Here is a 14,528-nt window from a genome sequence, read left to right on the forward strand (position 1 = left end):
AAGAGCATACTATTGAGATGACTAATATTGCTGCAAAATTAAAGTCACTGGGTATGACAGTTGATGACTCCTTTATGATGCAATTCATTCTGAACTCATTACCTTCTGAGTATGGAGATTTTCAAATTAATTATAATGTCATGAAGGAAAAATGGGATGTTAATGAATTAATTGGAAAGCTCATACAGGAAGAAAATAGACTTAAGAATTGTGGTGGTCATTCTGTCAACTTGGTTCAAGGAGCTGGCAAATCAGAAAAAAATTAAAGACAAAGCCCAAGAATTTTAAGAAGAAAGGACATGCCAATACAAAACAGTGTCATTTCTGTAAGAAGGAAGGACATTTCCAAAAGGATTGTCCTAAACGTAAGGCATGGTTCGAAAAGAAAGGTATATTTGAAACATATGTATGTACTTATGAATCAAATTTAATTGATATTCCTCATAATTCTTGGTGGCTTGATTATGGTGCTACAACTCATGTATCTAATGTAATGCAGGGATTCCTTACGATCCAAACCACAAACCAAAGTAAGATGTTCCTCTACATGGAAAACCGTGTGAAAGCGCCAATTGAAGGAATATGAACTTATCGTTTGGTGTTGGATACAAGCTTTCATTTAGATTTACCTAAGACTCTTTATGTACCTTCAATGTCTAGGAATTTAATTTCTGTTTCAAAGTTGGACAATTGTGGTTTTTCTTTTAATGGTGGACATGGTTGTTTTAATTTATTCAAAAATTCTAATATTGTTGGTTATGGTGTTTTAATTGATGGCTTGTATAGATTAAAACTTTTTGATCAATTTTCTGAATCCTTGCTTATTGAGTATCAGAATGATGTAGCTAGGCCAAATATGCCTAGAGAAAGTTCTGCATTCTTGTGGCATAAACGCTTGGGTCACATATCCAAGGAAAGAATAGAAAGATTAGTAAAGAATGAGATTTTACAAAATCTAAATTTTACTGATCTTGGTTTATGTGTGGATTGTATTAAGGGAAAACAAACCAAACAAAATAAGAAAGGTGCCACAAGAAGTAGTCAGCTTCTTGAAATTATACACACTGATGTATGTGGACCTTTTGATGCTCCATCTATTGGTGGAGAAAAATATTTCATCACTTTTATTGATGACTTTTCATGTTATGGATATGTCTATTTGCTTAAAGAAAAGTCTCAAGCAGTTGATGCTATTGAGATTTATATTAAAGAAGTTGAAAGGCAATTAGACAAAAAGATAAAAGTTGTTAGGTCAGATAGAGGTGGTGAATATTATGGAAAACATAATGAAACAGGACAATGTCCAGGTCCATTTGCAAAACTTCTAGAAAGACATGGCATATGTGCATAATATACAATGCCATACACACCACAACAAAATGGTGTGGCAGAAAGGCGTAATCGAACGTTAATGGATATGGTTAGAAGTATGATGAGCAATCCTTCTTTACCCAAATTCTTGTGGATGTATGCATTAAAGACTGCCATGTATTTGCTAAATAGAATTCCTAGTAAAGCTGTTCCAAAAACTCCTTTTGAGTTATGGACTAATAGGAAACCCAGTTTACGGCATTTACATGTTTGGGGTTGCCCAACAGAAGCAAGAATATTTAATCCACAAGAAAAGAAATTAGATTCTCGAACAGTGAGTGGCTATTTTATTGGCTATTCAGAGAAGTCTAAAGGGTATATTTTTTATTGTCCAAACCATAGTCCAAGAATTGTAGAAACTGGTAATGCAAAATTCTTTGAAAATGGTGAAGTTAGTGGGAGTGAAAATCATCAAAATGTAGAAATAAAGGAAATTAAAGTTAATGTTCCTATACATGTTAGTGTTCCTTTATCCACACCTACTCAAGGATTTGTTCCAACTATTGTTGAACACATTAATAGTGATGAACAAGATTTGCATGATAATGCTCCCAATAAAGAAACTAGCTCACAAATATCAGAAAGAAATGAGTCTCAAGAAATACCATTGAGGAGATTTCAAAGGGAAAGAAAGTCAGCTATTCCAAGCTATTATGAGACTTATTTACAAGAAGAAGATATTGGAATATCTAAAGATCCAGTTTCATTTACACAAGCCATAAATAGTGATGATTCAGAAAAATGGATTGATGCCATGAAAGAAGAGTTAAAATCCATGGAAGATAACAAAGTTTGGGATATTGTTGCATTGCCAGAAGGTGCTAAATGTATTGGTTGTAAATGGGTCTTCAAAGTTAAGCGAGACTCAAAGGGCAATGTTGAACGATATAAAGCTAGACTTGTTGCTAAAGGATTTACTCAAAAGAATGGTGTTGATTATAAAGAAACATTTTCACCTGTTTCTAAGAAAGATTCATTGCGTATCATTATGGCACTTGTGGCTCATTATGACTTAGAGTTACATCAAATGGATGTAAAAACTGCCTTTCTTAATGGTAATCTTGATGAAGAAGTTTATATGGATCAACCTGAAGGTTTTCCAACTGAAGGAAAAGGTCGTATGGTGTGTAAACTTAAGAAATCAATATATGGACTAAAACAAGCCTCACGACAATGGTATATTAAGTTTAATAATACCATTCTTTCTTTCGGTTTTGAAGAAAATGTTGTTGATGTATGCATATACCGAAAGGTCAGTGGGAGTAAGTTTATTTTTCTAGTCTTATATGTTGATGATATTTTGCTTGCAACAAATAATTTGGGAATGTTGCGTGAGACTAAAGAATATCTTTCTAGAAACTTTGAAATGAAAGATATGGGAGAGGCATCCTATGTGATAGGAATTGAAATTTTTCATGATAAATCACAAGGATTGTTAGGATTGTCTCAGAAGGCCTATATAAATAAAGTTCTAGAGAGGTTCAACATGGAAAAGTGTTCCGCAGGAATTGCACCAATTCAAAAAGGGGAAAAATTTAGTCTTATGCAATGCCCAAAAAATGACATAGAACGGAAGCGAATGGAAGGAATTCCATATAGTTCTGTAGTGGGAAGTCTTATGTATGTGCAAACTTGCACAAGACCGGACATTAGCTTTGCAGTAGGAATGCTTGGAAGGTATCAAAGTAATCCTGGAATGGATCATTGGAAAGCTGCAAAGAAGGTTTTAAGATATCTTCAAGGTACAAAGAAGTATATGCTCATGTACAAAAGGTCTAGCCAATTAGAAGTAATTGGTTACTCAGATTCAGATTTTGGTGGATGTGCTGACACAAGAAAGTCTACATTTGGCTACTTATTCTTATTTGAAGAAGCTGCCATATCATGGAAAAGTTCCAAACAAAGTGTTATAGCAACATCTACTATGGAGGTAGAATTTGTAGCATGTTTTGAAGCTACAAATCAAGCTTTATGGCTGCGGAATTTCATTTCAGGACTTGGCATTGTTGACTCAATTGCTAGGCCATTGAAAATTTATTGTGATAATTCTGCAGCAGTATTTTTCTCAAAAAATGATAGATATTCTAAAGGTGCCAAGCATATGGAAATAAAGTACTTTGGCGTTAAGGAGGAAGTTCAGAAACAAAGAGTGTCCATAGAACATGTTAGAACATAACTTATGATTGCTGATCCATTGACTAAAGGATTGCAACCAAAGACATTTAAGGAACATGTACATAGAATGGGTCTTGGTTCTTCTGAATGATGCTAACACTCTGAGCTCACTATGTTTATTTATGTGTTTTCTGAACATTGATAGTTTGTTGTTTCTAGTTAAAGTAATATTATTGTATGAGTTATAACATAATGATCTAGAAACTTTATGGGACCGATATAAAATTGTGTTATTTATGTAGCTTGTGTAGTAAGATGCTAGTGGTTGTAGTATATGGAAAGAAATGTATTTCATATTAAATGCATGACTGCCATAACTCACACAAAGTATTTTACTATATTAAAGCAATTATGTAATGTGTGAGAATATGATTACACTTAGGCCAAGTGGGAGAATGTTGAAAGTTTATTGTAATTTAAACTTCTATTGTGGCCTAATTGTAATTATTTATAAATCATTAATGACTTAATCTCATCCGTTAATGCTAATGTTTGATGGACGCATTAGATTTAAAGATTATATCACATATAAAAATGGTCCTCCCTCTGCCTCAATACACACGACGTTTTACAGTTTTCACTCACTGAAAAGAGCGTGAAACTGCCATCCTGATGAACGTCTGAAGGAAAGGAAGGGGAGAGAAACCAGTGTTGGAGATCAACTCTACTGTAACCAAAACTCAACAAAATCAGCCTTAAAGTTCAACTCTACCGTAATCAGGACTTGTTATGGCAACCAATCCAGGTATGAAAATCATAACTTTTAAGATCCTAATTAATGCTTCCGCTAAAATAAGTTTACATTTCTGACATTTCAATTTCGAATAAGAAACACCGAGGAGATGGGTCGGTCATATACTCATGTAGAGTACTTTTAAAGTGAATGTTATAAAAATCTTGTTACACAAATCCCAACTAACATAAAGGAACACCATTCGAGATTAATATATGGTGCACACTATGGTATAGATGTTGTTTTACAGAAAATTTTTTATTATTAGAAATCTAGCGACGCGTGTTTCGTGTGGAATATTTTTCTAGATACAGGCTGAGGCTTACGGACAGCGGTGCTTACACCTTCTATTGCAGTTCGGCTTAACAATTTTTAGGGAAGAAACTCTGTTTATATTTATGGGCTGGCAAGACTTTTTTGAAGGATAGTATCAGTAGTGGATCTGGTTTCGGACTGGGTGGGTGTTGGGGCTGGATAGGGTTAAAAAATCTATTGATAGTGTTAGGAAAGAAGACTTGGAACAACTGTAATTGAGCTACTAGCACCGAATCTTCAACCTACCTGTGAGAGTGTGAGTAACGGTGAGAGGATTTTGCACCACCACAACCAGTTCAACGGATAACCATAGGAGTGTACTCGATGGCAGTGGACACAGGAGGCTTCTCTAAGCAGAACAGGTAGAGGTGGGCTGGATTGCGTTGAGACGCGGTGAGTAGAAGCTTCTTTGCCGTAACTGCGTCATCCCAAAGCAGCAGCGAAATTGTAATCGAGCTCTTGGCTCCAGAGGCCTGATCGGAACTCGGAGTCATCATCTCCTTCTGCTTCGATTTCTCATCGGCAGTCCACAATCACTGGTATTTTTCTTATTTTTCATTGCATTGCAAATTCACATAAGATAGTGCACTGTTATCTATTGCATAAGGCATGATGCCATAATTATGTTTTTCGTGTTTGCATTATAAATTAACTACAAACCATTTTTGCTGAAATAGATTAGCTATTGGTATGGAATTCTTATACAGAAATTCATTAATATTCTTTGGTAGAACAGGCGTGATGTGAAAGGAAAATTATTGGATATGTGTAGCTGAAGTTTTGCTGATTTTTTTTACTTAACATAACTGGAACATTATTTAGAAATATGCTTTTTGATCTCCTGTTGAATTGTTGAACTTTTGCACTTTCGGTTAGAATTTAAAAAACATGCAATTTGAACTATACAAATTGATGGATTTTACCTGGCACTCTATCGAGCTCACTAGAGCACATCTCAAATTAACTGGACTTTAGAAAAATGCATCTTGCCCTCTTTGAACTATATGGTTAGGGACTAAAGTTAAATAAGTAGAAATCTAACGGAGTAAAATGTACTTGCTTTATATTAAAGTGTTCCCATTTTCATTGCATTTGGCCGCTTTTCCACACTATCTTCTTCCCGTTTCATAAAAAAATCATATTCTAAAAAATCACGAGTGTCTTGTTGCCACTAATTACTTGCAAACATATAATCTTATCAGAAACAACATTGTCCCTATTATATTTTGCTTGTGTGCTATTTAATAATTCTTCTCAGAAAAAACTTCCCATAACAATATCAACCACCAGTTTGATTTCATGTCATGATAACATATTCCATGCCAATCTTCTGTTTGTGTTTTGGCTTCACTGAACAAGAAAAGCTCCACCAATTATCTTGTATCTTGAGTTCCATTTCAATTGTTCTAAGTGGAAATTACTGTTCTATAATTCATAGTATATACGTGTTCTTCTTGTCCTTTAAAACCCCATGATTATTAGATGGCTTTTACTAGTACTAAATATTAGTATATAGTTATTTTTTTGTTACAAGATTCTAAGGTTCTGGCATCTCTTGGCACGCAACCCAAGAACTTGGGTTCCATATGACTGTGTTTAGTTAATGGGTAGAAGAAAATAAGACATAGACATTATATTTAAATAGACATAGACATTTGAATACATATAATTTTTTTTTGGTTTGTTTGGTAATAATACATAACACAAGACACAAATCACACATAAATTAAAATATGAATATCATTCTTCTTTTTCCATCATAAATACCATATTATAGTAACACCACATGCATTATCCCCACTTCAATTTGTTACTTTTCTTTTAAGATTGACACAGTCACTACTGATATTTTTAATAACTCAAATATAGAAGTAACATAACCCAGATATAGATTATTATAAAAAAAATGGGAAGAGAGCAGGGACGGACCTATCTAATGTGATAAGGGGGCACTTGCCCCACTCTTATTTCAATTTTCTTTTAATATATATATATATATATGTCTTATTTTAAATTTTAAATAATTTTACTACAAATAAATTAAGTCTAATTATGTAAAGTCTCATATCTACTTTATCTTTTTATTATTTTAACTATTAGTTAACCTAATTAAATTTAGTATTTTTTCATTTTCAAATTTCAGCCATCACCACTTCTTTATTCTCTTAAACCCTCTTTTTAGTTTCATATTTTCAATCTTTTTTTTCTATTTATTTTTTAGTGGTCATCTTCTCTGATCTTCATTAAAAACTAAATTTTAAATTTTCTATATTTTAATATAACTCTCTGTAATTCTATGTATCTTTCAATTTTATTGTTTCTCTTTTTGATATTTTTAATTGTAAATTTTAATTCAAGCAATTATAATTTTGGTATTAATCTAATTTTTTATTCTCTTCATGAATTTATATATTTTATTTTATTCTTAATTTAGTAATCCTTATTATTTATTTATTTATCTTTTGTTCTATTTTATTATATGTAATTTTTGATTTTTTTTGTATATAAATAATTAATGTGCACTTTTATTTTTTTAAAATTTGAATTAATATATCTTTTAATAGTAATGTATATTATTTTTGCCCCCTAACATAAATTTTCTGAGTCCGTCACTAGGAGGGAGGGATGGAGGGAGGAAGAGAGAGAATTGTTGTCATGGGAGAGAAGCAAAAGACAGCCTCTTGGTGAGAATGAAGGAGAAAAAGGGAACGGTTAGGGGAAGGAGGGTAGATTTGGGAAATTGACAAAATATTAAAGGTAAAAATAGATTAAAAATTTATGTCCAATGCAACATAAAAAATTCATGTTTGAACTTCCTGAAGAGACACAAAATATGTGTATATTATGTGCAACTGTGTACCACCATTTCCTTCAAAAAATTGTGTCTCTCCAATAAAACTGTAGATGTGTGCCAAGTGGGAGGCTCATGCATTGGCTGCCCATAAAAGTTACACCTCAATGACCTCTTATTTTTTTGTGTTTCTTCACCGTAATTGTTTTTTAAATTTTCTTGATTTGTACTTCTCTGTTAGTTAATGATATTCTTTTCTTTAAAATAAATTGGTTGCTGGAAGTTACAATTTTTAGTATTAAGCGCAAGCTGTTAAAACTGAATTTAACAATACTCAACTTTTGCCTTCTGCAGTTATCCTTGCTTCTTACTTCTCTAAGTTATAATATTAATTGTTATTCATTCATTGTTGATATGTTTGCATTCATTATCTCTATGCAGATTCAACCTTGTGATATTTGTGGTGATGTCAGTTTTTGGGAGGTAATTAGCAATTGTACGAACTGCGAAACTCGTGAACACTGGTATGAATCTCTCTTGTTGTATTCTTTAATTAAACATTTGAATTCTTCCGTCTCCCATAATTACTATCTGTCATCTCCCTCACTTAACCTAATAACTCTATCTCTTGACCAACAAAAAAAATAATAACTCTACCTCACAATTACTTCAAATGTTTTACTTTAAATATAACGGTTGGAATAGAATTTTGACAAATTTAAACATAATAAAACACAGTATCATTGTAATAATTAATGTTTATACCCTAAAGTTAAGGAACAAGCAAACGTTGTACTGAAAGCAGTTGAAACCTTTTGGAAGCAAAGGTGAAAACATTACAAAACTCGGAAGAAGAATTAGGTATATTTGTTTATTTAATTTAAAGATATTTCATAAATTATTAGTGCTTTAATTTAAGCTGTTATGTTAAAAAGTTTAAATATATGTATAAATATATTGATATAATTGTATTCGTGTAAACTGAGAAAAAAAATTGTAAGTTATACTATATTCGTGTAAACTGAGAAAAAAAATTGTAAGTTACCATTTTAATTTTTCAGACAAAAATTTTATGAGGATGCCACACATGATAACCAACGGTAGATTAATTTTGAGAGATTCAGTTGTGTGAAATTAACTTCGATTGACATGGATATTGATGGCTATGACTCATATTATTAAATTGGAGTTCGTGAAAACCATTTCCTCATATCTTAGGACGATATTTTTAATCTAGAATTCTTAATCGTATGAGCAGAAGACTTTGAGTAGCGTTTGACCTCCCATTCATTAGTGCATATTTAATGTTTTCTCTATGTTTTCACTGTTTCTATTAATTCTAATTTTATTTGTAAGTTCGTCATTGCTGCTCAGCTTTGTTTATTTCCTTTTATATATGCTGGTTTTGCAGTTTCAAGCCAAATGGATTTTGACCTTTACTCAAGCGATAATGACGAAGAGTCATCTGAGATGTCATTGGGTGTGTGTGGTTCTTTAGGGTCCTCTGATGATGACGACAATACTGGCTTTTTTTGGCATGGGAACAAGTCACTCGGAATCGAACAAAGAATCGCATCGCTCACAGGGGGATGTTCACGGCAATATGCCTGTGTTAGTTATCGCTGAGGACTTCTTGCATACAGTTTTCACTTCTGAGGAGGAGGCCTACAATGCTTACAAGGAGTTTGCCTGGACATGGGGGTTTGGTGTTCGCAAGGGGGATGTGGGATGGGTTGACGGTGTTTTGGTGAGGCAGGACTTCTTCTGTCATCGTCAGGGCACGAGGAGTGACAAGCATTATGATCAGCCAGAACGAGTAAGGGAGGAGCGGCTAGAGAGTCGCACAGACTGCAAGGAGAAATTGAAAATATACTATGATGTCCATGATAATGTGTAGAGAGTGCAAAAGATTATTGATAAACACAACCACGACATGGCCCCGGCTGCGTTTTGCAACTTGTTGCCAAGTCACCGAAAAATGAGCGACGGGGATAAGGCTCAAGTGAATAGCATGAAGCAATTCGGAATCCCTACCTCGAAGATAATGGCTTACATGGCAGGCCAATCGGGTGGCTACAACATGCTTCGATTTACAAAAAGGGATTTGTACAACTATGTTGACAGTCAACGGCGAGCACGAATCTTGGATGGGGATGCGGCTGCAACTATAAGCTACTTGGAGGGGAAGGAAAATGCGGACCTTATGTCAGTCGCTAGATACACAACGACTGTAGATAATCGGTTGGGTAACTTATTTTGGGTGGACGGTTTCATGAAATCCGATTATGAGTTGTTTGGTGATGTCGTTGCATTTGACGCGATGTACCGTGGGAACAAGTACAAGAAACCTCTGGTGGTGTTCTCGTAGACAAATCATCACAGGCAAACTTGCATTTTCGGATTTGCCTTGCTTCAGGATGAGGAGGTCTGCACTTACAGATGGGTTCTGACGAACCTTTTGGATGTTATGGGTCAAAGAACAATGAACCTTGTTGTGACGGATGGGGATAAGGCAATGCGCGCTACCATTGCGGAGGTGATGCCTTCAGCCAAGCACAGACTATGTGCATGGCATCTGGAGAAAAATTGTGTCCAACGGGTAAAGGAAGCTGAATTTCGGAAAGTATTCAAAAAGGCTATCTATGTAAACTTTCATGTTGACGAGTTCGAGAGATATTGGAGGACCTCAATCGAGTCTCTCAGCCTAGGCCAAAATACATGGGTGCAAGCGACATATGACATTAAAGAGAGTTGGGCAACGGCCTATCTGAGGGGGACCTTTTGCGCCGGATATAGGACAACGTCAAGATGTGAAGGAATCAATTCTTTCATTAAAGCGTTCCTAAAGTCAACGGATAGCATTCTTGAACTGGTTCACAGCTTGGATAGGGTTGTGAAAGATTTCGGAACAATGAGGTTACTGCACAATTTTACTCACTTATTACACACCCGTTTTAAATACTGGATTAAATGCAATAGAGTTGTCTGCGTCGAAGCTGTATACAAGAGTTGTTTTTAGGGAGGTTAAGAAGCAAATCAAGGGTGTTGCAACGCTATTGTTTCAGGGAAGGGAGAGCATCAGCATGACCATTGTGTATAGCTTTAGTAAAATGGGTAGACCGGATCGGGTATTCAAGGTTTTGTATGATCCTAATGACCGAAAGATTGAGTGTGAGTGTAAGATGTGAGACAGTGATGGCGTACCGTGTTCCCATATATTTGTGTCATGAAGTACGAGGGTATGGAGGAAATTCCTGAAACACTTATCCTTAGGCGCTAGTGTAAGATTGCAAAAGACTGTACAATGTTGAAAATGGGGAATGATTCAAGGGAACAGGCAAGACTGCTTTGACACAGTGCACTATACTTAGCTTTGACCCATGTTGTTACACTTGGTTGCGAAGAGGTTGAAGATTTTGCGCTTGCACAGGATGCTATATCAAACCTGAATATAAATTTTAATATATACACAACATTTTTTATATACTGAATATAAATTTTCACTCAAATTTTTAAAGGCAAGATATCATATTCTCATAACTTTTGATTTCATTGGAAATAAAGTCACTGTTACTCACACTTAGTTCATTCTATGCATTACTATTAGTAATAAGTTTTTTTCTCAATTTTTAATTATTTGTTTTATTTTTCTTAATTTAAAAACTTATTTATGTATCAACTCCACCAACCTAGATGACAAACCTAATTCATGTTTCTAGCTAACTAAAACTGCAATCATTACAAGACATCTACAATTATAATTATTAACTTAGAAAATAAACTATATAAATAATTAAGAATGAAAATAGAGATAAAATATTAAATTATATTGAAATCTCAAATAAACTGATTAGTAGCTTTTACGAATATCATAAAATGAAGTTTTTATAATAACTAATGTTACGGGATTTATAAAATCATTGTTAGTTTCTTAAAAATATTTATTTTTTTTCTATTTTGATGTCATGGGATATTAATTATAAAAAACTACATTAAAAAGGGTCGTACGTCTTCTTTTTTTCTGTACGTAAGGGGTTATATATATTTTTTTTGTATGTATTTATTATAAATGATTTCAGCCAAGATTTGGTCCAAAAAATATTAACTATTATGAGTCTAGTTGTCTAAAAATTAAATAAATTCAGTCCACTACCAAAAATGAACTCCAGCTTCTTAAAATTTAATCAAAATGTTAAGCTATAATTTAGTTCATAATGAGAAACAAAAAACTACATGTGTGACGATGACTCTGTGTATAACAGTGTGAAGTAGAGACAAGCACACAAAATCTTATACCAATCTTCTTCTCTTGACACATATAGTCAGCATAGTAGCTTTTCTCAGTTGTATGTACCAAAGAATTTCCCAACCAACATAACCTCTTAAATGAAAGAAGAGAGTGAATAGTGGTTGGCAGAAAAATATTTCCAACAAAAGAAAATCTGCAATAAAAGATTTAAAGTATTCAACTTCAAATACGTTACCAGTTCGGGTTTTTTTTTGTTCTGTCTTGTGTCTTTGGACCTCGTCTCAGCTGCTTTATATTCTTCTTTGCCTTTGTGCTCCTGAACGGCATGTGATCCATGCTGAACTCTGTCTTTGTCGGTGGTATATATGTAGGGTCGTCTGCACCATCCATGCTACATATGGGGGTCGCTATCACATGTTTTTTACCCTTATATATGTCTAAATGCTGCTCTTTGAGCCTTTTCATTCCACTGCACACACAGCCGGATGACACATTCGTGATACCATTCGAATTAAAATCCTGATTATTTTGGCAGATAAGGCTAACGATAGTTCGTCGTAGATCTGCCAGCATCTCATTCTGCCGATCAAAAGCGTCAGTCAGGTGTCTTATGTCGGACTGCAAACTCGAGACGGTTGTGACTACACTCCTGGTGATACGACTACACTCTTGCAGCCACGATTCAAAATGCATAAATATTTGTAGAGGTTGAAAAGTCGTATGAGCATCACACACCATGTTGTGTAAAAACCGAATGCTTATTATATCAAAAAGTTAGGTTACGTCTTACCTGGCTACGAGCCACAATGGAAGCCGGCTGTTGACAGCATACGCATCATCCCACTCGCTAGCAGTCGCTGTTGACCTGAAGTATACAACGGACTACTTGAGTAAAGCATATAACCTCAGAGTCACAGCAACAGAACCGGGAATCAAAGAGTAGAGTGGCCAAAAATTAAAATTTTATATATTCAACTATAGTGTCATATATTTGATATTAGAAATTATCAAAATTAGTTATTTATTTCAAAAAATTAACAAGTCCTTGTCAAATACAAGAATTATTTCCGTGTTTATAATTTTTTTACCGTTTCAAATGTAACAAAATATAGAAGTAGCTATTTTTAAATATTATGTTAATTAATTTACTTTGTTAAGTATCTATATAACAACAAATTATATTTTTATGCTTGATTTTAGTATAAAGTATCGCATGAATTAAAAGTAATTAATTGCACTATTTATTTTGTTATATGGATTTAAAATTTATTAAAGTATTTTGATATAATAACATGGACAAAAATTATGACAAAAATAAGGAAAAAAAAAACAACTAAATATAATTAGAGAATAAACGATGTTATTACAAATAATATTAGAGTACTTTTTGTATTATTATAGAGGTTAAAATTAATTAAAAAAAGAAAATATTAAAAAAGAGGTCCAAACCAAATAGAAAATACAGATAATCTGATTGCATACAGAGAAACAAACTAAATCAAGACAGGTAACATAGGCTTTAAACTTGAAATTTGCATGTGCATAAAAGGTCTCTTAAAAGAAAAACCATTTTGAATTATCCGTTACGTAAGCAGTATTCACGAGTAGATAAACCTAAGACAATTTATTTTAAGATGGAATGGTTAACATTCTTTGACATTCTGCTAAACTTTTTAAGTCAGTTATTTGTAACCCTCGTCTTTATTCGGGTATTGGTGCTCTTAACGTACTCAATGTCTTATTCTTTATTTTCAAATATTTTAATAATGAAAAACAAATGACATTAGTTTATGGGAGGCATGGAAATTTTTCACCCACCACAACATAAGGGTATTGGTACTCTACGAGGTTGTAGTAACATTTGATTAGACAACAAATCATTGCCTAAAAAATGAACAATTTGGAATTTTTTCTTTTTTAAATCATCATGTCATATCAATTTAAAATGGGTGCACAAAGGGTCCCATGCGTCAACTGACCTGTTACTATTGTTAACAAGTTGTAAAAAGTGTTCACTTACCACCGTTTGCGCGGGAGTGTCTCCCATCTTGCGCATAATGACGTCGCCTTTCCAAAGGATTCAACTGGAGTTGCTCGCTTCAGTCCACTACGATTTTTGTTGCTAGTGTTCTTTGTGCCCGAAAAATGAGTCCTCGTTGACTTCCTGCAAGGTCGATGACATTGGAGTACAAATTAAAGAATAAAAACTGCTTGCTATGCATGAGTAAGCAAAGTATGTATTCAAATCAAACATTAATTGCGATTGAAATAGCTATAGGTGTTTAAATTACACTACACAATGTAGTAAGAAGTCTTAAATTTAATTATGTAGTTTTTATTAAATTCCTTACAAAGATTTGTCACCATTAGCCATGAAAAGAGCCTTTCGTTGGGCATATTGACACGATACCATACCTATTGCACTAAAGCTACAATTGAAGCATCAATTATAATCATCATAAACGTATATTTGAGTTACAGGTAACTATGCTGGCTTAGTTTGAGTGATCCTGGTCGTACTCATTGATCAAGAGAGAATTTGTAAATCCAAGTAATTTATACATAACTCTAACTCAAAGTTGTAGACTTCCATTGCAATAAGAAAGATAAGCTTAAAATCTAAAATCACAATGAAGTAAATAAAATCTAACGATGCAATAATAATTAATACAAGCAGAAGAAGTTAGATTTTGTTTTTTATAAATTTTATCATCTTAAAAATTTTTATTCAAATAATTTTTTTCCCAACTGTTATATATAGATAAGAGGTCATCAACATAAGCCACTACTATTAAAATATGTTGCACAATATAATATCTGGTATTAATATCCAAAAAAAAGTTATCATCTTTTAAGTTTATCGTTTTATATTTTTTATTGATCTTAACTTTTCT

The 14,528-nt window shown here is 33.5% G+C and overlaps 1 protein-coding gene across 1 annotated transcript; it reads left to right on the top strand.

The window, feature by feature from the left end:
* LOC107636293 (protein FAR1-RELATED SEQUENCE 5-like) lies at positions 9,319–10,573 on the top strand. The gene is made up of 3 exons (XM_021122400.1): positions 9,319–9,738; positions 9,802–10,301; positions 10,405–10,573. Exons 1-3 carry the CDS (start codon positions 9,319–9,321, stop codon positions 10,571–10,573), a joined length of 1,089 nt encoding a protein of 362 aa, XP_020978059.1.

This window comes from Arachis ipaensis, chromosome B04 (genome assembly GCF_000816755.2).
Source record: "Arachis ipaensis cultivar K30076 chromosome B04, Araip1.1, whole genome shotgun sequence".
NCBI classification, from domain to species: Eukaryota; Viridiplantae; Streptophyta; class Magnoliopsida; order Fabales; family Fabaceae; genus Arachis; species Arachis ipaensis.